Source organism: Pecten maximus, chromosome 12 (genome assembly GCF_902652985.1).
Source record: "Pecten maximus chromosome 12, xPecMax1.1, whole genome shotgun sequence".
Lineage (NCBI taxonomy): Eukaryota > Metazoa > Mollusca > Bivalvia > Pectinida > Pectinidae > Pecten > Pecten maximus.
Window position 1 is genome coordinate 2,087,593 of NC_047026.1, and position 25,927 is coordinate 2,113,519.

Here is a 25,927-nt window from a genome sequence, read left to right on the forward strand (position 1 = left end):
GTCTCACCAATCTCTGTATGTCTCACCAATCTCTGTAGGTCTCACCAATCTCTGTAGGTCTCACCAACCTCTGTAGGTCTCACCAATCTCTGTATGTCTCACCAATATCTGTATGTCTCACCAATCTCTGAAGGTCTCACCAATCTCTGTATGTCTCACCAATATCTGTATGTCTTACCAATCTCTGTATGTCTCACCAATCTCTGATGTCTCGCCAATCTCTGTAGGTCTCACCAATCTCTGTATGTCTCACCAATATCTGTATGTCTCACCAATCTCTGCATGTCTCACCAATCTCTGTAGGTCTCACCAATCTCTGTATGTCTTACCAATCTCTGTATGTCTCGCCAATCTCTGTATGTCTCGCCAATCTCTGGAGGTCTCACCAATCTCTGTATGTCTCGCCAATCTCTGTAGGTCTCACCAATCTCTGTAGGTCTCACCAATCTCTGTATGTCTCGCCAATCTCTGGAGGTCTCACCAATCTCTGTATGTCTCGCCAATCTCTGTAGGTCTCACCAATCTCTGTAGGTCTCACCAATCTCTGTATGTCTCACCAATCTCTGTATGTCTCACCAATCACTGTACATCTCATCAATCTCTGTCTGTAGGTCTCACCAATCTCTGTATGTCTCATCAATCTCTGTATGTCTCGCCAATCTCTGTAGGTCTCACCAATCTCTGTAGGTCTCACCAATCTCTGTAGGTCTCACCAATCTCTGTATGTCTCACCAATCTCTATATGCCTCACCAATCTCCGTATGTCTCACCAATCTCTGTATGTCTCACCAATCTCTGTATGTCTCACCAATCTCTGTAGGTCTCACCAATCTCTGTTTATTTTATCAATCTTTACTACATGTAATATTAACCAATCTAACACTTTATTTGACTTTTTTTATCATGATTTTATTACAGATATAAATTAATTGACAGGTGACGATCAACCCCACAATGATATTAACACGATAACATACACAGTCTGGATTGTTGATTTGGACATTTTGAAATACAAGATGAAATACAAGATAAGATACATGTCAATATAAAACTGATGTGGTGTCCTCATTTCCTAATATATATACATGCATGTTATTATTTGTTTTCATTCTGTGAGAAATTCACGGAGTATCCACCAGTGTTTGGGTCTTGGTTGAGCTGGAAATTCTGTGTAGACAAGCCAAAGGGTTTAAGTATCATGTTTCCAAGATCCTTTAGTTTACCTGTAGATAAGAGAACAAATTCAGTATAATGCTGTATGTCAGCTTGAACCTCCAAGTGCTATAATGATACAAATCAGGGACTTAAAGGGTTTTTTAATAGTTTAAATTTTTAAGTTTTTACAAAGTTTGAAGCAAGAAGAATGCATTTTTCATCATTGATATGACTTTGACCATAACTTACAAGGTTTCAAGGTAACAAATATTCATTATCTTATTTTGTCTTTGTGAACAGAAAAATTACTAATATGTCTATTGATGAAGTAACATGATGCTCCCTCTAGCTGTATAAGTACAAGTTACTAAAATGTCCAGTGTTTTACTGATGTAGTAACATGATGTTCCCTCTAGATGAATGCGAGCACTTCTTCAATATCATAAATTTTTACAAAAACAGCAGATAATGTTTTTATACAGATTTTGTAATGTTCATTTCTCACACAACATAAAAATCTTGTATAATGTTAGATTACCAGGTATAGTTCTTACCTAGCATTTCTTCTTTCATTTTCTCATTTCTTTCCTTGATTTGGTCAGGTAACCTCTGAAACACATAATAAAATTAAAACTGATTCAATGGAAAAATAATGTGCATGTCTTTCATAGATCTATAAATTGATGAAATGAACAGGTACATCGGTATTAATGAAATAAACAAGGATTTTTTCATTTAAAACAAAAACTGCTACTACACAAAAATGTGGCCTTTCTTCACTTTTGAAGATGAATAAAAATTATTCATTACATTTGTAATGTATAAAAAAAAAAAAAAAAAAAAATAACAGATGATTCTTGATTGAATCCATTCTAATATGTTCCAGATTTGCTGTAATTAATACTTGGAGGTGGTATCGAGGTAGTGATCCCCGAGGTCTTAATATATGATTTTGAATGTCTCCCGATTTACCACGTATGGTAATTACTTGAGATAATAGATTATAAAAAATCATACCAGAACTTTAATTTTACTAATGGCTAGTCTCGCTAGACATGTTTTTACTGTCAGACAGAAGAGGTAGACTAAATCAAACTGGTAATTTCTCTAAAATACAGTTTCCCTGTGTTGACAGAAACAGTGGCCTTTCAAGACAGGTCTAACTTTATATCAAAATTACTGACAGAAATGGTGGTCTCTCTGGAGAGAACCAGTATGAATGTGTGGGTGGTGAATACTGTATATTAATTGGTACTAAATAGAAAGTTTTTACTGACAAAAGAGGTGGTCTCTCTAGACAGTTTTTATTTTATTGACAGAGAGATGGTCTTTACTCTCTAGAAATTTTTACTTTACTGACAGAGGTGTGGTCTTTCTAGAGAGTTTTACCTTAGTGACAGAAGGAGTGGTCTCTCTAGACAGTTTTTCCTTTATTGGCTTAAAGAGTAGCCTCTCAAGATCATTTTACTTTATTAAAAGATGGTGTGGTCTCTCTAAACAGGTTTTAATTAACTGACAGAAAGGAGTGGTCCCTCTAAACAGTTTCTTCTTTATTGACATAATGGTTTACTGATAGGGGTGGTCTCTAGGCATGTATTACTTTACAGACAATTTGAGACAAAATGAGTGGTCTCTCTACACAGGTTTTACTTATTGGCAGACAGGTTTTCTTTACTGATAGGGTGGTCTCTCTTGACAGGTCATACTTTATAATGAAAACTGAGGGATGGTGAGATGTCGTTCAAAGTGGTATCTTTTATGTTGGGTGGGTTCTTTAAACAGGTAGTAATACAAGGGAGAGGTCTTGTTACACAAGTACAATGTAAATATATGGAGGGGTAGGTTCTTTAAACAGGTAGTAATACAAGGGCAGAGGTCTTGTTACACAAGTACAATGTAAATATATGGAGGGGTGGGTTCTTTATATAGGTAGTAATACAAGGGCAGAGGTCTTGTTACACAAGTACAATGTAAATATATGGAGGGGTGGGTTCTTTATATAGGTAGTAATACAAGGGCAGAGGTCTTGTTACACAAGTACAATGTAAACATATGGAGGGGTGGGTTCTTTAAACAGGTAGTAATACAAGGGCAGAGGTCTTGCAGCACAGGCATTATTCTAATGATATTTAATTAAGGTAAGACATTTTTTTTTTTTAAATGTATGTTTTCTGAATGTCCGAGAACAGAGGATTTCGTCTTGGTAAAAAAATGCTAAACTGCACCAATGTATATATATTTTTCTGTCAAATGCAACTAAAACATAACTGTTTCTTCCTGCATTTTTTATCCTTATTCAAGAATTATCAATCAAATCAGAATTACGTGTTGTTTTCCACTGAATTTTTTTTCCTCATCTTTCTCTGTATCGACAAAATAGGTATCAAATATTTCTATAAAATTAAATTCTGATGTATTTGTTTATTTACCATACACGCAGCTCGAGCTGAATGTTGTCCTGGGTCAAGTTCCAGTACTTTCTGATAGTCCACCAAAGCCTCATCTAGTTTATCTTCCCCCTCGTAGAGTTCGGCTCTCCTCAGCAAGGCCTTAAGGTAGTGTGGGTGGAGATTTAGGGCATGTGTGCAATCCTTGATAGCATCTTCCTTGTGGTCCTTGAAATTACATAAATACTTTGTTTTGAGTACATGTATATGTATACAATTTTTACTTGATTGAATAAATCTTCAGACAATAGAATCATTCTTTTTATTCTTAAAGGACAAAGAAATAAAAAAAATAAATAAATAAAAAATACAAAGTTAAGCTCAGAAAACCTAGACAAAATTATTAACAAATTACAGTACTGTGTAATTTTGTATATGACGTTATTATGCAAATCAAGTTTTCAGAAAGAATTATTTTTCTGAACTAGAGCATGTTTGTAAAACATGTAAGTCCCTGCACTGACTTTGATGAGAAATGGAGCTTAACATAATTACTTATCCACAGCTTAACACATGTCAAAAACTGGAAAAAAATAATGAAATTTTTCAATTCATTTTCACTGCATGCACATAACAATTAGGTACTTCCCAAAATATCATCATTCTTTACTAGTTATGAGTGAATGGGGATATCTGCAAAACATTGCTTCTTAAAGAATTTTTTTAGGTGGATATCTGTGTGAGATGCTATGCAGGGATCGACACTAACAGTAATGCAGGCCTCAGACCACAATTAATTTCCCTCTTTGTTCTACCAAAGAAAAATCGAAATTAAAATATTTCAGAAGTTTGCAAAAAATCTGGTTTTTACATCACGTGTAGAACTATTCAAGCTGAACATACAGTGAGCTGGAAAGTACCCCATGACCGGCATTTAACAAAGATATTTATATTTAAGTGTAACCACCCTACTATATTGTAGGAAAATCCGGAAAATCACAAAATATTACTACTCAAGCCTTATAACTCCCCATGTCCTGCCTCACAAACAAACATGGAAATGGTGTCAAAACAAAATTCTGCCACTAGATTAAATATTGCACTATAAATCTATGCTAAAATTATGTCCATATCTGTAACAGCTAAGTCAGGAAAAAATATTTAGCAACAGTCCTGAAATTTCAATATGTACTACATTCGTGTACAACGACCCGGAAGTATAATTGTGGTCTGAGGCCTGTATCCCAGCAGCCCTGGGCTGCCTGGAATCTCATGGTCAAATGTATAAAGTCCAGCTAAAGTTTTCTTCATTTACTACAATATTTTTATTTTTCATGAAACTTTTGGTGTAAGATCTAATATTTTTATGCTCAGAATGAACTAGAATGCAGAAAACTGCTTCTTGAATATTGGATTTTTTTTCAGTATTGGGGTAAGGGGCTGGAGGGACAATGCCCCAAAATCCCCCAAACGGGGTATCACCTTTGGAAGCATATGGGCTGCCTCATTCCAAAACCTGGCAACCCAGTGGTCAATCAAGGTGCATAAGTTAGTGTCAACCCCTGCTATGGATCTGACCTTTATGAGATAACAGTAACTTACCAGTTTGAGTTTACACACAGCTCTGTTGGAAAACATTATGGCTCTGTCTTTTGGAAAGCTCAGGGGACATATATGCAAGGCTCTAGTATAACAGCGTATTGCCTCCTTGAAAATCTGGTCCTTAAAAAGTTTGTTTCCTTCCTCTTTACAGCACTGTGCTTCTTTCCGCTTCTCCTGTTAAAATGATACAAGAGGCCCATGGGCCTTTTCGGTCATCTGAGTTCCGAGATATATATATACTGATAGATGGGTAGATAATTTTCTTAAACTACGATTGAAGATATTTGACCCCTTTGACCATGAAAGCAGGCTAGGCCAAGGCCATTCATTTGAATTAATTTCATCCCATCTTGCTACATATTTTGGCCAATATCATGATCGACCGGTACCCTAGACCTAAACTGCAAACGGCCATAACAATTACGATCTGATCGTTCCCAATTCAGCAATTGTTCAAGATCTCATTGATATCATATAGCATAGAGTATACCAAATTTCATTAAAATCATTCATATTTACCCTTGTTATGCTCACAAAGTCCAATAAAATTACAAAGGGCCATAACTCTGTAAGTTTCACTTGAATCAGTCTGATTGTAAAATTGTCTGAGATATTATTGATAAAAAGCTGCATATCAATATTCTCATGAAAATCCGTTCATATCTTCTCGAGGCATCATAATATAATATCAAAAATACAAAGGGCCATAACTCTGTAAGTTACAATCCAATTGGTCCCATTGTTGAACTTATCCAAAATCTTACTTAATATACGGTTACATACCAAGTTTGATAAAAATCAATTCATATTTACTCACGTTATCATGTCAATGGCAATATTACTACAAAGGGCTATAACTCTGTAAATTCTGATTAAATTGGCTTGATTGTCAAACTCATGTGAAATCTTATTAGAGCTTTTCACCAAATGGCAAAAAGATCTATTGTTTTTGTTCTGTTTATTATTATTTAGGGCTTTTCACAGATGGTGAAAAGACCTATTGTTTTTCTTATGTTTCCTCTTTTTCTTATTATTCTTCTGGAAAGGCTATGTGTGGCCTCTAAATCTCTAAAACGGAAGTAGATATGACCAATGTCTATAGTGTGCAATAAAGGCCAAAGTATGAAGGTGTTCAAGAAATCTTTTAAAAGTAGGTCACATTATCCAATATATAATTCCCCCATGACATTATACCTAAAAAGTATAAAACGGCTATAACTCAAAAAGTATTAATCATACAAAGGTCATGAAATTATATTATTGGTAGGTAAAGTCTGGGGATAACTTTTTTTAATTTCCAGTTGAAAGGTCAGAGGTCAAATAAAAAAGCTTGCTAAGGGGTTAAGTTTGTCTAAATATCTTTAGTAAATCTTTATTTTTTAACAGTTTTGAAAAATTCTTTGATAGATCGGTGTAGTGTATGTCATTCCAATGATTTTAAGGTCTTTAGTTTTTTGGGAACATTTGTTGTAATCGTAAAGTGAGGGTCTCTACACGGACGGAATACAACACTGATATGGGGGTTTTGGTGTAAATAAATATCTCATTCATTCATATAATATGTAAGGTAGGTGTTATGTCACATCTAATTTGTTGCGTTTTCACCAAAATCTTAGCAACACCAAACAGTGTCGGAGAATTCTACGTTTTCATATAGTAGTGCACTCTGGCCCTACACCAGACATGGTGTCAGGGCCAAAGGAAATTCGGGCTAGGATGACAGTTGACAATGACAGACTGTATACGCCCACTAGTGCACCATACCCATATGCACACTGGCATTTTGTGCCATGTCAGCTATATATATATATATATACAGTGATACATTGTAGGCAGCTGCTTTTCAATTACAAAATGTATATATAATTAAAACATCAACACCTCAATTACCTCCTTTTCTTCATCTGTCATTTTTTCTTCCAGTTGTTTTAACTCTTCTTCATTTGCTTCACCTTCTTCTGCCGATTCATAGTTATCATCTTCTTCACTTTCAGAATCTTCATTTTCAAGAAGTTCATCCAAGTTCACTTCTGTATTATTTGTGTTTCCATTATTGTCTTTCGAAAGTTCTTCACAAAAATCAAACTCATTCATATCTGCACAATTTGATACATCAGATTTTTTCTGCATTTGTGAATCTGGCGTTTGACTAGTGACTTCGACAGAATCATTCGTGTTCATATCCGAGAAATTGGCAGCCATGTCATCTGTATCATTGTTGTCTGTGACCTGAATGCCACGTTTTTCTACATCATCATTATCCTCGACCTGCACACATTTCCTATCTGTCCTGGAATGTCTCAAATCAACGTACCTTCCCTCTGTTTCTTTCTCATCCACATTGTGCGCTATCGTGATGTTCTGTGTGTTGCTATCGTGCGTTTCTTGAACACCAGAAATAACTACCGTGTCCAAAGAATCGTGAAACTGTTCCTCAGTTTTGACAACGTCAGAAAATGATTCGTCATCACTTGCATCAGACTCCTTCTCCACTTGTCGAACCACTGTGCCGACTTCTTCGACGATATCTGACATCTCAATACACTGGATGGTGAATAAATATAAATCAATATATTTGGAACAACATACCATTCAAATCAACCTCATACAGCAAACAAGCAGTAAGCTGGTAAGGATTGTTATCTGACAAGAACTTTCGTTTCTAAAATTCGACGTCAAATATTGACTTGATAATCAAACCATTATCTGACCATTCTTACAAAGCATTTGACTGACGGAGATGAATTATAATAAAACTAAAATTAGGTGTGTGCACGGTGGTAATTTTCCGGCTGTGTTAATTCCGGATAAACTTTTTAATGAAAAAGTAATTTCATCATCAATTTCAAATCATTTGTAAGATAATAATTAAATAATAATATCAGTTTTAGTAATTTGACTTCTTACATTAACTGGATGTATTTATCTTAATATATTCATGCTATATAAACATGAATATTAGATCCGACTGGAGACGATTCTTTCGTTATAGTATTCACATGTTGTTTGGTATGGCTCGGACTTTGTGCAGCATCAGGAAGGCTCTACTCTCCAAACACACAAGCATTGTCAGCAGTGTTCTGAAGTGTCACTTTCATTCTACTGGAATAATGAGTTCCAAAGTTGCTGTGGTAATGTCTACAAATCACATATAATTGTTTAATTGTGTTGTCCTCATATGCCCTTGCAGACAGGAAGTTTAATTGGTGAAGTGCATACCGGTACTTGATTAAAAATAAAGGATCCCATTGATTTTCTATGAACTTAAATATTCTGAATTAGTGATGTCATTAAGTTTGTTTGTAAATGTGTAATTTGCAATCACATTATGCACAGGTTTCTTGATATGGTTATTTATTATTATTTATAGAAAATATATGATTAAGAGAATTTTTATTTTATTAATACTAACCAAATGCAGACGCCTGTTAAGACGAAATTTAGCAATACGAGTCACTTGGGCGGTAATTATAAACCTATCGTGATAAAATTTTCTTTTGATGACCCTATTTTTTCTATGTTGTCTCAGTTCCTTTTTAATTTACTCTGTTAATACTTCATAGTTATAAGAAAAAATGAAGTTACAAGGTGTCTGAGAATTCTACGTTTTCATATAGTAGTGCACTCTGGGCCTATACCAGTTACAAGGTAGAGGATCTTGTGCAATATTATTATTTAAAAATTTATTCCATTATTGCAATGAAAACTTTGGTTCCTCCCATTGTAGCTGATGGTTATCGGGTGGCAGGCTGGTTAAATTGCTAAAAGTAATATGTTTGATCTGAATGTGTTCAGTTGATGATGTTGATCAGAAGTGTAAAAAGATAACGGATCTCGTCAGCTGAGATTGCCTGATTGTCAAAATTAGTGCCACCACCCAGGATGGATTACCTCCCTTAGATTGTTGACAGTGTTCTTTGAATTACAATGTTACCCTACATTAGCTGGAGCATTTGTTCGGCCGTCTGAAACTCAAGAATCTAATTTTAGCCTGGCAAGGCACATATTCCCTGTACAGAAATAAATACAAAATATATTGTAATTGATTGGTGACCATCATATCATATTAACATATAAAAATTTAATCTCTTTCATAGATTTTGTCTGGGTGTGGTGTGTATGATGGAACTGAAGTTCATGAAGCATCTGCGTAAGTATTGTTATACGTCGCATCTCCACAATATAAGACCACTTAATTTAGTTTATATGAAATACAAAGCAATAAACTTCTTTGCTAATTTACCTACAGTATTTTACCAGGGATAAGCCCACTCCCCTATTTTTGACTTTTTTCTGCATATTTGGGAATAAGCCCAACACCAACTTTTGAATGTCTAATCCATAATGGAAAAAAAATAATAACAAAATAAAAAGAAAAATTTGTAGTGAAAACTAGTTGATTAATCTAGATCTAGATTCTATTTTCTGTAAAAAAAAACGATTTATTTTTTGGTATTTTTACTAAACTTTTACTTAACTTACTGTAAATATAAATCTTTGAAAGTTAGTGTCCTAACTGGAAACCAGCTATTAGATGTACAGACTAGATGGAATACACAGTATGGATATTGATTCTATTTCAATAAGATATACATGTACATGTACTATGTTAATAATGTTTTTTTTTCAGAACTTTGGTCCATTTGAGTCGTGGAGGAGCAGAGGTGTCCATGTTTGCTCCGGATGTTGATCAAATGCATGTTGTAAACCATACTAAAGGGGGAGCCCATGGAACCCAATAGGTATGATAGAGTATACACATTTTCTACCTACAGTAGGTGGGTGATATTTAACTCACGAGACATCAATTAATGATTACTATGTGGAATAAAACAGTAAATGTATTTTTATTGGCTGACTCGGTGAACTTTGACTGGGACTACTTTCTTATCATGTGATCGAGTCACGGCATTTTGATTGGCTGACACACAAAGGTTGTTTCACACCGTCGCTAATATTATAACACACAGAAAGTAATCCGCACTTGTTTTTCTGATACAACTATTTTTTATATCAATTTCTATTTAAGTTAATGCTTTGGAATATAATCATATCATTAATTACTTGTTTTATTTGTAATGAATTATTCTATTTCCACAGATTTCTAAAAATTTTTAGTTTTGCATATTAATTAGTGGCATTTCACTATACAGGTCATTTCCTCACGCCTCAAACTGATATAAACAAAACACACAGGGGAGATTTCATACTTCTAGCTTTTCCTTTGTTGTAGAATCATGTTACACAAACTCGTGGTTGTTGTAAATGGTATTTCTTTCACTCGTTATTTATTTTTCTAAAGTTACAAAAACACTTGCTAAAGGTCATGTATTTTGTAAATTTTAAGAAATAACTAACTCATTTTGTAACCTATATTTATCAAATGTTGATTGCAACAGCAAGGAGTTCCAATTCTTACTATTCTTGACAATAGTCTGTTTCACAATTTCAGAGAAAATCCATTTTTCCTTATAAAATTTTGGTAAAAATGAATAATTATAGGAAAAAAAGAAATACAACCTTACAAATATTGTAATCGATTTCTAAATTGAGCAGGGAATTGCCCTTTTGTAGAAAATTATGTACATCTCAAGTACATTCATTACACATCTTAGCGTTCGTTATCAATACTTTTAATACTGAACACACTACATTGTACTATAGTTGCACTGCCTGGGTATTTGTTTGGTGAAGTGACAAACAACCTGCTAGCTGAAAATTTTATTCAAATAGAAAAATGATGCTTAGATACAGATTCTAACTTTACAATTTCAATAAAATTTATCTTAAGATGATGAATTTTAAAGAAATGCTGAAATTAAATGATTTCATTGGTGTTAGCAGAAGTTCATATTTTCTAAACTTTATACCTATTCTCCCACAGAAATGTACTGGTGGAGTCGGCGAGAATAGCCAGAGGGAAAATTGACGCTCTGTCTAATTTAGACTCTTCTAAATTTGACTGCTGTCATTTTCCCAGGTGGATTTGGTGCGGCTAAAAATTTGTAAGTTTAACCTTTTAGAATCATCATTTGTGTGAAGTTTGAAATTTGGTAATATGACGAAATTTTTTTAATGTAATTGACATAGACTAATTCAGTTATTAAGTTAATTTATTTAGTTATATTCAATCTATATTGTATTTTGAAGAACAATTCTGTAAACTAGACTGTCAGTCTCGTAAAAAGATTCGGCTTCTCCAATAGTGTTCATACAGATTGAAATCTATAAACATCAAAATTTATGCAAGGGGAAAATTTACTCTGAATATGCAAAGGACTGTATCATTTTATGAGGTATGAAGTATTTCTGGAACAAATCACCAAATAACCCCACCTATGTGATTTGCCTATCTCAAAATCACGTAACTTCATCCCACCCCCACCCATGGATTGAGTTTTACAGTAGGTAATTGATTTTGTTGTTATGGTTGATTTTGTAGGTGTACATTTGCCACAGATGGAGCTGATAAAATGACCGTTGAGAAGGATGTCCAAAGAGTGATAACAGACTTCCACAAAGAAAGCAAACCCATCGGGTAAGATACAGCACACTCGGATACCCGGATAGACCGTTATAGATCAACATGGTTTAGGAATTAAGTACATTATAGATCAACACGGTTTAGGAATGTAGAATTTTATAAATCAACATTGTTTAGAAATGTATAATGTTATAGATCAACATGGATTTAGAAATGTATAATGTTATAGATCAACATGGTTTAGGAATGTAGAATGTTATAGATCAACATGGTTTAGGAATGTAGACCGTTATAGATCAACATGGTTTAGGAATGTAGACCATTATAGATCAATATGGATTAGGAATGTAGAACATTTAGTAATGTAGATTGTTAGCCCACCATCATCAGATGGTGGGCTATTCAAATCGCCCTGCGTCCGTGGTCCGTCGTCCGTCCGTCCGTCCCTCCGTCCCTCCGTCCGTCCGTAAACAATTCTTGTTATCGCTAATCCTCAGAAAGTACTGAAGGGATCTTTCTCAAATTTCATATGTGGGTTCCCCTTGGTGCCTAGTTATGCATATTGCATTTTGAGACCAATCGGAAAACAACATGGCCGACAGGCAGCCATCTTGGATTTTGACAATTGAAGTTTGTTATCGCTATTTCTGAGAAAGTGCTGAAGAGATCTTTCTCAAATTTCATATGTAGGCTCCCCTTGGTGCCTAGTTATGCATATGGCATTTTGAGACCAATCGGAAAACAACATGGCCGACAGGCAGCCATCTTGGATTTTGACAATTGAAGTTTGTTATCGCTATTTCTGAGAAAGTACTGAAGGGATCTTTCTCAAATTTCATATGAAGGCTCCCCTTGGTGCCTAGTTATGCATATTGCATTTTGAGACCAATCGGAAAACAACATGGCCGATAGGCAGCCATCTTGGATTTTGATAATTGAAGTTTGTTATTGCTATTTCTGAGAAAGTACTGAAGGGATCTTTCTCAAATTTCATATGTAGGCTCCCCTTGGTGCCTAGCTATGCATATTACATTTTGAGATTAATCGGAAAACAACATGGCCGACAGGCAGCCATCTTGGATTTTGATAGTTGAAATTTGTTATCGCTAATCCTCAGAAAGTACTGAAGGGATCTTTCTCAAATTTCATATATAGGTTCCCCTTGGTGCCTAGTTATGCAAATTGCATTTTGAGACTAATCGGAAAACAACATGGCCGATAGGCAGCCATCTTGGATTTTGACAATTGAAGTTTGTTATCGCTATTTCTCAGAAAGTACTGAAGGGATCTTTCTCAAATTTCATATGTAGATTCCCCTTGGTGCCTAGTTATGCATATTGCATTTTGAGACCAATCGGAAAACAACATGGCCGACAGGCAGCCATCTTGGATTTTGACAATTGAAGTTTGTTATCGCTATTTCTGAGAAAGTACTGAAGGGATCTTTCTCAAATTTCATATGTAGGTTTCCCTTGGTGCCTAGTTATGCATATGGCATTTTGAGACCTATCAGAAAACAACATGGCCGACAGGCAGCCATCTTGGATTTTGACAATTGAAGTTTGTTATCGCTATTTCTGAGAAAGTACTGAAGGGATCTTTCTCAAATTTCATATATAGGTTCCCCTTGGTGCCTAGTTATGCATATGACATTTTGAGACCTATCAGAAAACAACATGGCCGACAGGAGCCATCTTAGATTTTGACAATTGAAGTTTGTTATCGCTATTTCTCAGAAAGTACTGAAGGGATCTTTCTCAAATTTTCGTATTTAGGTCCAATTGAAGTTTGTTATCGCTATTTTACAGAAGGTACTGAAGGGATCTTTCTCAAATTTCATATGTAGGTTCCCCTTGGTCCCTGATGTTGCATTTTGGGACCAATCCGAAAACAACAGACAGCCATTATCGCAAAATCTTAAATTTTATATATAGGTTCCCCTTGTTTGAAAAGTACTAGAGGGCTGTTTCTGAATTTACACAGATTAGTAAGACTTAGAGGAAGGGAAAAGTAGAGAAAAGATCAATCTGACATGGAACCTATAAAGATCATTCAATGGTGGGCGCCAAGATCCCTCTGGGATCTCTTGTTATAGATCAACATGGTTTAGGAATGTAGACCGTTATAGATCAACATGGATTAGGAATGTAGAACATTATAGATCAACACAGTTTAGTAATGTAGAATGTTATAGATCAACATGGATTAGGAATTATTACGTTATAGATCAACATGGTTTAGGAATGTAGAACATTATAGATCAACACAGTTTAGTATTAAATGTAGAATGTCATAGATCAACATGGATTAGGAATGATTACGTTATAGATCAACATGGTTTAGGAATGTTGTACATTATAGATCAACACAGTTTAGTAATGTAGAATGTTATAGATCAACATGGATTAGGAATTATTACGTTATAGATCAACATGGTTTAGGAATGTTGTACATTATAGATCAACATGGTTTAGAACTGTTTCTTCTCGTTTTAATTGCATTACCCTGGATTTCATTTATTTGTATGTAATTAGTTTGAGGTTGTCTCCCTTTACTAAGCTTAATTCCAATGGTCACCATAAAGCCAGTGATGATTAGTACTACACTCTGTTGGTGCTTTTAATGTTTTTAATTTTTAATGGAGCTTTTAATGATTTTAATGGAGCTTTTAATGGAGCTTTTAATGATTTTAATGGAGCTTTTAATGATTTTAATGGAGCTTTTAATGGAGCTTTTAATGGATCATATAAGGAGTAAGGATGGGAAAGGGTTGTAAGTGTAATATGACTGGTTGGTGAATGGTGCTACTGGTCAAGATTATGACATTTAAGATTGCATTTAAAAATAGCCTTTGAGAAGAAACCATGCATCTTCTCATGGCTGTCACTGTTGATTAGAATGTAAACTTCAGACAAACAAAACTATACTTGTCTGCGAGTCTACTGCATGTTAGAATCTGTGGTATATAAATAAAACCCTGGTAATACTGGCCTCAATATACCGCTTTTCTACAGAGATCTTGGATTCTTTTAAGCTTGATTAGTTGAGCATAAGACTGGTAAGCCAGAGGTCCTGGATTTGATCCGTAGTCGAGACAGTGATTTAAATTTAATTATTCCTGTGTTCTGTTTTGTATATATTTTTCAGTCTGTGTTGTATTGCACCAGTTCTGGCAGCTAAACTGGTGCCCGGTTGTGAAGTGACTGTAGGATCTAACGAGGAGGAAGGAGGACGGTGGCCGTACGCAGGGACAGCCGGTGCCATCGACTCCATGGGATCGAAACATATCAAGAGAAACGTCACCGTATCCTTGCTATATACCTTCTAGTGTAACTGGTCTGTATGGTTCATGAATATTCATGTTATTAGTGTTAATAGGTCAAAGTTTACATCTAAAAGTCAAAGCAGTCAAAGTAAGCATTTGTGAATCTTGGTGTTGAGATCGGTTATAGTAACTGTTTGATAATTAGGCCCTATAAACCTTCTGGATACATCAGAATGTAACAAAAGATCATTTGAAATTAATCAAATTTCACTCTAATCATACCTGTACGTTCACAAGAGTTGTCTACCTTATTTTTTTGCAACTTAAACTAATTTGTCGGTCACTTTCCAACTAGTTATTCTAATGATTATAAAATTGGGACCAAACCATTGGTCTGATGTTGGGTTTTGGGAATCCTTGAGAAGATTTAGACGTCTGTACTCATATTTGGGGTTCTTCCAGGCTTTTTCTATGAAAATGTTCCATTTGAAAAGTAGGTAAACCTCAAGTCTGGCCGCAGTAAAGGACTGTGATAAAGATATGTTTCCATCTTCCCTACTTACCAGGCATTATAAAGCTTATTCCTGTCAAGTTAAAATACTTTACAGATACTACTGTAAATGTTGAAATTTACGTGAGGGGGAAATTTACGCTAATTATGCAGACTCCTTCTGTTCGCAAAAATTTCCCCCAAGTGTATTATTTTGATATCAATTTGTGTAATCTTGAACTACAAGCGAAAGTGGATAGATCGCGAAAATTACCCTCACGCTTATAGTTTACATATTGAAATCATGAAATGAACCCTCCGCGAAAATAATCATGTTTACAGTATAATTCGGCATATAGATGTACACATTTTGTATAACATTTGTAAAATGTTAAAAATAAGAAATTTTGCCGAATGGTTTGTTAGTAACAGAACTTAAAATTTCACGGAGTAGGAAGTTCATAGATACTTTCATTTGGCTGTAGGACCCTTGATGATTGTACTATAATTATATAAATAGTACTATGTATATAGATATAGAGTACATCATTAAGTATACATGTACCAATCGACTTTATTCCCTTGACTCTACGATCAGGACTTCCATGTAGATGAGAAGAACAAGATTGTAACAACACCAGCTTTCATGTGTGAAACCGCTCTCCACGAGATTTTCGATGGTATTGGCAAAATGGTGGAAAACGTTCTCTCTCTGGCCAATACAAAAAGTAAAATTTAAAACTGGAATGTCCGAAAAACAAGTGTACGATTGAACATGATGGCATAAAATATCAGCCTCAAGATGTTGTACCAGATGTTGGCATGTGATGCAAAGATCTTTTTCTTCAGTGTGTGATACATTCTTTTTGTTTAGTCCCGAAAACAAGATGAAGAACAAACCGTCATTGGTTTTTCATGCTCACTTTTCAGCCTTTTAGCCAGAAGTGACATGGTTGGAGAAATTTATATAGAAATTGTTGGTTGGTGGGACAATGCAAATGCATGCACATGGTGGTTGTATTGTCTGATTTTTGCTTGTTATTTCATATATTATAGAAATCATGACTTGTATTCATCAGAGATTAGGCCAAGGAGATATAGGTAGAATATACACTGTACATCCTTCAAACATGATATCAGTTTAATTTTTTTTGTTTTTTTCCTGTATTCATATCTTGGTACATAAAATGTATGAAGATAGAATGACATTTCATTGTGATGCATAAAAAGTATGCAAGATCTGAATGGATGTTACTAAATAAACCTGTGGTGGAAAATTGTCTATTGTTTTGTATTTATGTCTAACATATTAAAAAACAAAGCCTTTCTATAAAATGTACAAGAATTTATTTCATACAATAAATATATTAATGTCAACATTTATCATCTTATTAAATACATTGTTACAATGTTAATCAGTAAATGTAAAATAATCGCATACAAACACATGTTGTACAACATTTATATCACAATTTATAAAGTTTTTTTTAAGTATGTCGCAACATTCTTATACCGTTCATGAAACTGTACAACTATATCCACTGCACTTTGGAACCAGAATCCGTACATTTAGCCTTTGAACAGTCCATCTTGTGGATTGCACCATTCTGGCCTACAAACTTGAACTTCCTTTTTGCATTTTTGACACTTGTCACTGTCGATACAAGTTAAAAAAGTAAAGTGTTTTATCAACAAAAAACAAAAAATGTCGGTTTCACGGTGAACCTTCTTCAGCTACTTTATGTACTTTGTTGATTCTGCTGATAAGAATATTTTCCTTTTCTCGAAGTTTTGCTGCAATTTCACTCTGAAATGACAATAAGTGATTTGGTTATGTTTTGCATTACCAAAATTTTAAATATTTTTTTTTTCGCTTTTTTTTTCTAAGAAATTTTGAGAAGTTTTGATACTATGATTATGATAAATATTCATGAAATTTATTATGGTAATCAATTTATTATGATTCTCATCCAATTTGAATAAAACCATCACAAAACTTGGTGCTAATTTGCACGCAAGTTTTTAATATTGACAGCCAGCAATAATGAAATTTCCCCCAAGTTCATAATGTTCAATTAAAACTTAAAGGATTGACATTATTGCAAGCAATTTAATGACATTTTTAGCATTTTATATGCTATATGGGTGGCCTTATTACAAGGCATGGGCTTATTGCCCGAAGAATTCTTTGATATATACCTGAAGTGGATCTAGCAGGCCCTTAGCGACACTCTCTATCACCTCTCGTACATCATCTACCGTGAGCTCGGAGAAAATGTCTGTGTCTAATTTCGCATCTAGCTCCTCCTTGGCTTTGTCTTCCTCTTCCACCTTCAAGTATGAAATAAAGTTCTGTCAAATAAGAGCATCTCTTTTAACGAGTCTTTACCAACCCTGGTTCCGGAGTTCTCAGGGATTTTCCTACAATTTTTCAACTGGGTCCAGGGTCCATTAAATTGGGAATTTCTACGTGACAAAATGTGACATTGGGAAAAAATAAAAAATAGTGAAATTCATACAAATTTCAGTTTTTCTTTGATGAATATTGACTTTATATTATTTTTGATTTCATTTTGTTATCTATAGCTGTGTTTTATTTTTCAAAAGTACCTTAGTATAGGTCTTTGTAGATAAAACTTACTTAATCATTCAAAAGTGACTTCATAATTGGGAATTTTTCTGTGGCAAATTGGGAATTTTCACAAGAATTTTTCAGGGGAATGGGTCCTTTTAATGGACCCTGTTTCTATTGTAGAGAAATCCCTGGTTCTGAACCATATATACTTTGTAAGAGGACAGGTAGTAGTCTCTACAATGCTGTTGATAATCATTGTTAATCTTCAACCGTATAATTTGTTAGTACACAATTATTTTTTGTAACAAAATCTCTGCTTTGTACAGTTCCAACTGTGTAATATAGATTAGGTTTTATACTAAATAAACAGTTGTATTAATTCCTTCTAATCCACAATGTCAAGCTTAAGGATTACACATATATATTAAATCCTTATAGTAAATCCTTTTATTAGTCACCAGAATTAGCATATCATTAACGTCTTATGTTGAATACACAATACATGTATAATTATATATGTGAGATTATTTGTTAGAATATTTAATTAGAACATACAGTAATACAGATGACATTGAATGGTTTCCTGTTGAATATAAAATATTTTTCAATAGTATGACAGAATATCGATATTTTACTCTCATGTAAAATGTATATTCCATTATGTACGTTATATACTGAAGTCTGAGTGAACTAAAATTTATCCAAACAGTAAAATTTACTTTTTATATTTAAACATTTTAACCAATCCTCAAATGGTGAGAAACCTTTATTTCCAGAACAATTAAGTCTACTAATTTGCTTTTAAATTTAAGGTGGTCAAAGTAATCACCAGGGTAGATAAAATTTTCGTAAACAAGAGGCCCAATGGGCTTGTGTCATTCATCTGTTTCTTATACAAATTTGAAATTGATCTACCTTTTTAGGTCATTTATGCAGAGACTAATCTGATAACCACTTAATTCAACTATAAGAGTAGGTGAAGTGTGTTCATTTCAATTAATTTTGTAGCCCTTCATTCCAGAATACTACTTGTTCCCTAGGCTTCTTGGTTATCAAGAAGTCATTTAAAAATCTTAGCATATTTGACCCAGTGACCTTGAGTGTGAGTCAAGGTCATTCTTTTGAACAAACTTTATGGCCTGTTGACCTAGCATGGTACAGACTCAATAATTCAATGGTCACTTGGCCTCTTGGTTTTTCAGAAGAATTTGTTTAAAAGATTTTGGCATATTTGACCCAAATGAACTTGAATGTTGGCCAAGGTCATTCATTTAACAAATTTGGTTGCCCTTCATCCCAGCATATGCTTTAGGCCTAATAGCAGGTCTCTGGGCCTCTCAGTTATTGAGAAGTTGTTTAACCAGAGAAAAGTTGACGCTGGACGGATAACAGACATGGCATAATGTCATTCTAATAACAAACATGGGGTAAAGTTGAAAAGTTAACCCTTTCACCCCTACTGACCATATCGGACTTCAAATTATGAAAGAAAGGTAGAGTCCACTAAAGTTTCTTAGGGTTGAAAGGGTTAAAGGCTGAGAAATTGTTAGTACAAGGTTATGATCACATCTAACGAACTTCTAAAATTAGTTTCTGTGTCTGATATATTAGTAACATTAGACTGACACTCATTTTGAACCAACAAAACAAAGACACCAACACTGAAATATTGATTGTTTGATCAACATGAAGATTATATCATTTTCTGTTGACGAATGTCAATCACCGATTTTTAACTAACTGGGTATATTTGTACAAATCTGTGCTTCGTGTGTACACATGTGTAATTAATGGTTTATACTAGGGACTTTAAGGTTATGTTTTTGGCAAGCTTGTTATCTGCCAGATTTATATGATTATTTATATACATAATCTGAAATCCCACTTAAAAAGGATAAATGTCAAAACGATATGTGTATAACACTGATAACAGTAAAAGATTACAATTAATTACTGGTACAGGTACTTACGGAAGCCGAATAGGACCAATGAAAAAAATAAACTTAGTTGGTATCATTAAAAAATAAATAAAAAATCTCGTATATACGAGTTTCTTTCTCGTATATACGAGTTTATTTCTCGTAATAACGATATTATTTCTCGTATATACGAGTTTATTTCTCGTATATACGAGTTTATTTCTCGTAATAACGAGTTTATTTCTCGTATATACGAGATTATTTCTCGTAATAACGAGATTATTTCTCGTATATACGAGTTTCTTTCTCGTATATACGAGTTTATTTCTCGTAATAACGATATTATTTCTCGTATATACGAGTTTATTTCTCGTAATAACGAGTTTATTTCTCGTATATACGAGATTATTTCTCGTAATAACGAGATTATTTCTCGTATATACGAGTTTATTTCTCGTATATACGAGTTTATTTCTCGTAATAACGAGATTATTTCTCGTATATACGAGTTTCTTTCTCGTATATACGAGTTTATTTCTCGTATATACGAGATTATTTCTCGTAATAACGAGATTATTTCTCGTATATACGAGTTTCTTTCTCGTATATACGAGTTTATTTCTCGTATATACGAGATTATTTCTCGTAATAACGAGATTATTTCTCGTATATACGAGTTTACTGAACCGTATATCTTGTATTCCATACAGCGTATCGTCTCTCCCGTACCGTGTATTGTGTATACTGTACTGTGTATCTCGTACCAAGTATCGTGTATACCATACAGTGTATCGTGTATCATGTATCATGCATACCGTACCGTGCAGCTCGTACCAAATACCGTGTATTTCGTAAAAACGAAAACAAAAATTTTTCAAAGTGCCATTATTTCTTCTTCATTTTTCATCGCACGACCATAAAACTTGCACAGTTCATCTTCATCAATCACACACTTTAAAATGCAATTAAAAAAAAACTCATTTTGAATTTTAAAAGTTTTACCTCGATTTGAACTCTTTCTGGGACATTGACATGCATGTTAGAGAGAAAAGTATGTCCTGACTATGAACTACAAGATGCACTGATAGTTTAAGGGAAAAAACGATAGAAAGATTTTTTTCTCGCATATGCTATTGTTGTGCCAAAAATCAAGTCTATAGGTGTATAGATGACGGAAGAGAAGCATTTTTGCCTGAATTTTGAATTTTGGCGGGAAAAACTTTGAAATTTTCAAAGTGCCATATCTCCGTAATTTTTTATCCGATTACCAAAATATTTACACTCTCCTTCTCAGTGGTCCATGCTCTTTCATTTTTTGAGATGAAAAAATAGTTACAGGTACGGTTAAAAGTCAAATGATCAGTTAAAGAAGGGAAGCGAAGAGAAAACGAATAGAAATCGTAGGTAAAACGTACAAAAGCGTCCGTCAGAACGAAAGCATGTCTGCGATCTTTTCCTAGCTGGAAATCTCGTGCTTTGATCCTGACCAAATCTAGTTATTATTATTATTATTATCCATCTGTCGGAAGTCGCGTGAACGTATACAATTTAGGTTCACTGAGAATAAAACAATTGTCATTGTCACACATGTATATTGAACATACACATTTCAAGTTAACGACTAACGTCGCCATACAATAACAATAACATCGCCACACACGTGGATAATGTTTACACGAGTGCTAACAGTTTTCGGAGATATATCTCGGTGCTTCTTATTTCGAATTTTGAGGGCAATCAATGAGTAATAAAAAGTAGCTGCATCATATATCATTTGAAGCGTGTAGGTCCGCCGCCATTTCGGGGATGACGGGATGTAGGCCTAGCTACATGATTATGTCATTTACATCACTCATGATCCGCATGTGACATTTCACTAGACCTATTCATTAGAGGGAAAATAAAATAGGCCTATGTACATAATCTGATCCCGTAATATATCACTTGCAACCCCAAGCGAGTCCACATAATCGTAAAACGAGTCTTCCGTCATTCTCAGCCTTTACCATTACGTGCCGAAAACCGTGCGATTGTCGTAACAAGAAAAAAAATCTCGAAAAAACAAGAAAAAAAACTCGAAAAAACAAGAAAAAATTCTACACGAGAAATAAACTCGCATATATACGAGAAATAATCCCGTATATACGAGAAATAATCCCGTATATACGAGAAATAATCTCGTATATACGAGAAAGAAACTCGTATATACGAGAAATAATCTCGTTATTACGAGAAATAAACTCGTATATACGAGAAATAAACTCGTATATACGAGAAATAATCTCGTTATTACGAGAAATAATCTCGTTATTACGAGAAATAATCTCGTATATACGAGAAATAAACTCGTATATACGAGAAAGAAACTCGTATATACAAGATTTTTTATTTATTTTTTAATGATACCAACTAAGTTTATTTTTTTCATTGGTCCTATTCGGCTTCCGTAGGTACTTGTATAGAAATGGGAAATAAGTCACTTCAGGAGCAAAAGTGTGGATATTAGTATGGAAGAAGGAAATCTGGCCCTTGTTTTCGCAACAACGTTCCTTTAAAAGGAAATTTTTTAACATAAAATTTTCCGTATGAAAGCATTCACAGAACTAAATAAGATTTTACCTTAAAATCCTATAATGCTTTCCTATAGAAAATTTTGAGTTAAGGAATTTCCTTCAGTTAGAGAATGATGATGAAACTGAGGCCAGGTCACCTTATTAGGAAACTATAGGTCTATTTACTATGATAAGGGGGGATAACTCAATACCGACGAACTTAATAAGTCTTGATAAACATGAAGAATTTGTTAATTTCTGATTGGATTCTCTACAAGATGATTTAAACTGAAAATGCAATCTAAAAGTACCAGCCCATCCATATTTCGCTTCAATATGAAACTGTCAGTTTGAAACAATTAAAACCTTTGAATTTGTCTCTTGCCAGAAAACAATATATTTCAGCAAATATTGAAACTTCAAATTCAGTTGATATACAAAATAATTTTGGAAATATTGAAATTTCAAATTATGTTGAAAATTATTTTGAAAATATTTATTTGTATCAGTACCTGGCTGCCAATGATTCACTCTGACTGATACTGACATTTTTATTTCTTTTACCAAGTCACTATTCGCATATATGCGGAGATGTAAGTTTCAATTCTAATGAAATTTGGACAGGCTGATAACACTATAATTGCTTTGCAACAGGAACTATGTAGAGCTATGTAAGCGTCTTACCTCTCCCGCCAAACCACCTTCACTTTTATCTACCTGCTTGATAGTGATAGGGTATAACTAATACATGGACAAAAAAGGGGACAGGAGTGCACTGTTAAGTATTTAAATAAACTACATGTTCATTAGTCATTAGTCTTGGTTGAAATTCTCATTCCATTGAAATTTTGAAAAAAAAAAAAAAAAAAACAAGAAAAAAAAACAACAAAAACACTAAAAAAAAGATTCCCAACTCACATCCTAATACATAGAATATACAAAAAGGTAATTTTTGTCTCAAAGAGTTAACATTGGAATTTTTTTTTAAGACGGATAAAACATGTACATTAAAATCTAAATCTCTGTATGAATGAATTAAGTTACATAGACTTAATCTTTTTTAGATCATGGTACAATAATCAAATAATTGATAAATTTAAAAAAAAAAAATAAAAAAAAAAAAACCAATGATTTAAAGTCCATATAATTATATAGTTTCAATATGGATTTGTGTTTTGATTTTAAGATTCTTCTGGAAGGCCTGATCGTAGGGTCATTCACAGGAGGTAGACAATCTAAGGTCAACACCCCAGTTCTTACCATACAGAATTATTACAGATATTGACTACAACAGGTCCATGTCAATTACTGTACACATACACAAGTATAAAATGTACAAAGTCAGGCTTGTTCTAAACACATATTGGAGGAAAGTGCAGGGAGACACTTATTCAGATCAAACATCTTTATAAGGCCAACTCTCTGTTAAATATTTTACTTAAATATTTCTGTGAAAAGTTTTTCAGATAATTTGCACAAATTTGAATTAAATTTACTTGAAGTTGGTTCAACGATGTGCTATAATTTTGAGATACTAGTTTGGAACCACGCTAGCTATTAAACATTGTAAAATTCAGAAAAATGATATTTTAGACACCATCACCCAATATTATCATAATAAGTGTCTCCCTCCACCACTCCTCCATTTTATCTAGTCGTCACGGACAACATACAAAAGTGTGAGACATCTACTACAGTAATATGTGACAAAATAAAAACAACAAATAAATGATAATTAAGAGTTTAGAATTATCAGATTATTGTTATAAAATTTTAGTTGTAATTTCTGAAATATACAAATTATATCAAACACATACAATATCTGTGATACCCTAACTGAATGTACATCCTTCAGAAACCACAAAAATTGTTTATCGGACCGTTTTGTGTAAATCTTTAATCCATAACTTGATCTATTACTTCTATTGCCAGAAGTGAGGTGAAACAAATATTTTCCTGATTTGGATATTTAAAATTCAAAACTACACTGAATTTAATTCAGCTTAAAATCTATTAAGATCCAAATAATGTTTTTGTTTTCTGAAGGATAACATTTTGTTTTAATGAATTTGTGCCAAGATTAAGATATTTGTGTTAAAAAGACAACCTGATATTCTGTAGTGTGATATTAATGATAATGTGAAATTTCGTTTTACTGTGTAAAAGTGAAATGATCCAAATTTGACAATGTAACAGTGTCTTAAGTTCTAAGTGGGAAATGCTTATATATTATATATCCTGCTGTTGTGAATTGCACATGTAAACACTATTTAGCTTTTCACACAAGATGTAACAGGTAATATATATATGTTTAGATATGGTAAAGTGGAAAATACCTCAGGTTCGGGTGTTGGGGGAGGGGTAGCTATGTAGGAGGCAAACATCTCCTGCGATACGCCCTCATCCAGTGGCGGGGGGAATGGTACATTGGCGGGCTTAGCTGTCTCGATCTCCAGCTGAAAAATAATTATTATAATGAATAAAAGTCAAAATTAGGCAATATATATACGATGGAACTTCGTTAACTCGAACTCAACGGAACCACAAGAAAACTTCGAGTTATCCGAGTGTTTGAATTAAGGGGTCATTTTTGGTGCAAAGGTTGGTCAATATTTGTCAACATTATATATTGACATTATTTTGTTCAAAGTTACAATCTGAATAAATTTTTGTTAATTCTATTAGTTTGTTAATTTCAATGTAATTATACATCTCAGGATATATAAACATGTTATATGAATCATTGTCATACTCACATCGGTACCGATGATTTCCTCAGCTTGGGTTTGAGTAAACATTAATTCATACAGCTTATAGTGTTGAAATAGACTGGAAAAAATAAAGAAAATTTAACAGTACTGTATAGGAATAAATACACATACAATTGTATCCCAACAGTTTGCTGAGAAAAAATTTGAAATAAAATTCAAATAATCAAAGCCTGAAAAAAAGACTGTTTGCACAGTTCAATTTTGAGTGTACATTTCCAGAAAACCTATATGTGAGCTCAACCATCATGCAATGCATCTAAATATGTATCAATAGTTTTTCCTTTTAAAACTACTCCTCCTAATCAGCTGATGAGATTTTGACCAACTTTCGCCTGACCAAGTCAGCACTGGGTTGAAAAAAGTTGATGTGTTACAAATGTGAAGTGCTTCAGAGGTTGACAGCGCGGCATTTCATTGGCTACTCTCCATCAACAGGAAGGAAAGCCCATGCCAGCAGGAAATGTATTGTCTGCGGTCCAGCAGAGACCGATTTGTTCAGGTCCCAGCATCCTGGTGAGACAGTGCCGAAATCTTGTGGGAGGATGACATGTTTTCAGTGCAGGCAGTGTCAGGTAGCTCTGTGTGTTGAACCCTGCTTTGAGCTATTCCATACAACTGCAGAATTTGTGCTTGCCTACAAGTGTCAGAGGAGTCAGGAGGAGGAGTAATAGCTCTTGTAGCTGAAAACGCTGTGAAATGCAACTTCCTGGATAGGACATTGGTCATT

At 34.0% G+C, this 25,927-nt stretch overlaps 3 protein-coding genes across 7 annotated transcripts in view; 1 reads left to right on the top strand and 2 right to left on the bottom strand.

Annotated features, from left to right (window-relative positions):
- Positions 1–883: 883 nt before the first annotated feature.
- Positions 884–7,837, bottom strand: LOC117340107 (tetratricopeptide repeat protein 1-like). The gene is made up of 5 exons (XM_033901898.1): positions 7,035–7,837; positions 5,145–5,318; positions 3,585–3,770; positions 1,710–1,764; positions 884–1,223 (listed from the first exon to the last, which is right to left on the bottom strand). Exons 1-5 carry the CDS (start codon positions 7,734–7,736, stop codon positions 1,096–1,098), a joined length of 1,245 nt encoding a protein of 414 aa, XP_033757789.1. The 5' UTR covers positions 7,737–7,837; the 3' UTR covers positions 884–1,095.
- Positions 7,838–8,128: 291 nt separating this feature from the next.
- On the top strand, positions 8,129–16,662 carry LOC117340110 (glutamine amidotransferase-like class 1 domain-containing protein 3A, mitochondrial). Its single transcript, XM_033901905.1, is given in 9 exon segments — positions 8,129–8,275; positions 9,242–9,294; positions 9,775–9,859; positions 9,861–9,886; positions 11,029–11,107; positions 11,109–11,149; positions 11,587–11,682; positions 14,776–14,932; positions 15,982–16,662. Coding segments are annotated over 9 exon segments (810 nt in total). The 5' UTR covers positions 8,129–8,143; the 3' UTR covers positions 16,123–16,662.
- A 51-nt stretch (positions 16,663–16,713) lies between these two features.
- LOC117340109 (ciliary-associated calcium-binding coiled-coil protein 1-like) overlaps positions 16,714–25,927 on the bottom strand; it is a 30,267-nt gene continuing 21,053 nt past the window's right edge. For 3 of the 5 annotated variants that reach the window (XM_033901904.1, XM_033901902.1, XM_033901899.1), the window contains 5 exons: positions 25,186–25,258; positions 24,766–24,885; positions 23,114–23,149; positions 17,583–17,714; positions 16,714–17,190 (listed from right to left, as the gene is read on the bottom strand). In XM_033901904.1, the coding sequence (XP_033757795.1) occupies positions 17,098–17,190; positions 17,583–17,714; positions 23,114–23,149; positions 24,766–24,885; positions 25,186–25,258 (454 nt within the window). In that variant the 3' untranslated portion in view covers positions 16,714–17,097. The remainder of the gene's footprint in view (positions 17,191–17,582; positions 17,715–23,113; positions 23,150–24,765; positions 24,886–25,185; positions 25,259–25,927) is intronic. The other 2 variants (XM_033901900.1, XM_033901901.1) reach the window with 2 other exon arrangements.

Excerpts from the sequence above, each read along its gene's own strand:
- LOC117340107 (XM_033901898.1), bottom strand. The coding sequence starts at position 7,736 with ATGGTATGTTGTTCCAAATATATTGATTTATATTTATTCACCATCCAG. Across the intron at positions 5,319-7,034 it reads TGACAGATGAAGAAAAGGAG|GAGAAGCGGAAAGAAGCACA; the intron begins GTAATTGAGGTG and ends TCATTTTAACAG. Across the intron at positions 1,765-3,584 it reads CAGCTCGAGCTGCGTGTATG|AGGTTACCTGACCAAATCAA; the intron begins GTAAATAAACAA and ends TATGTGTTTCAG.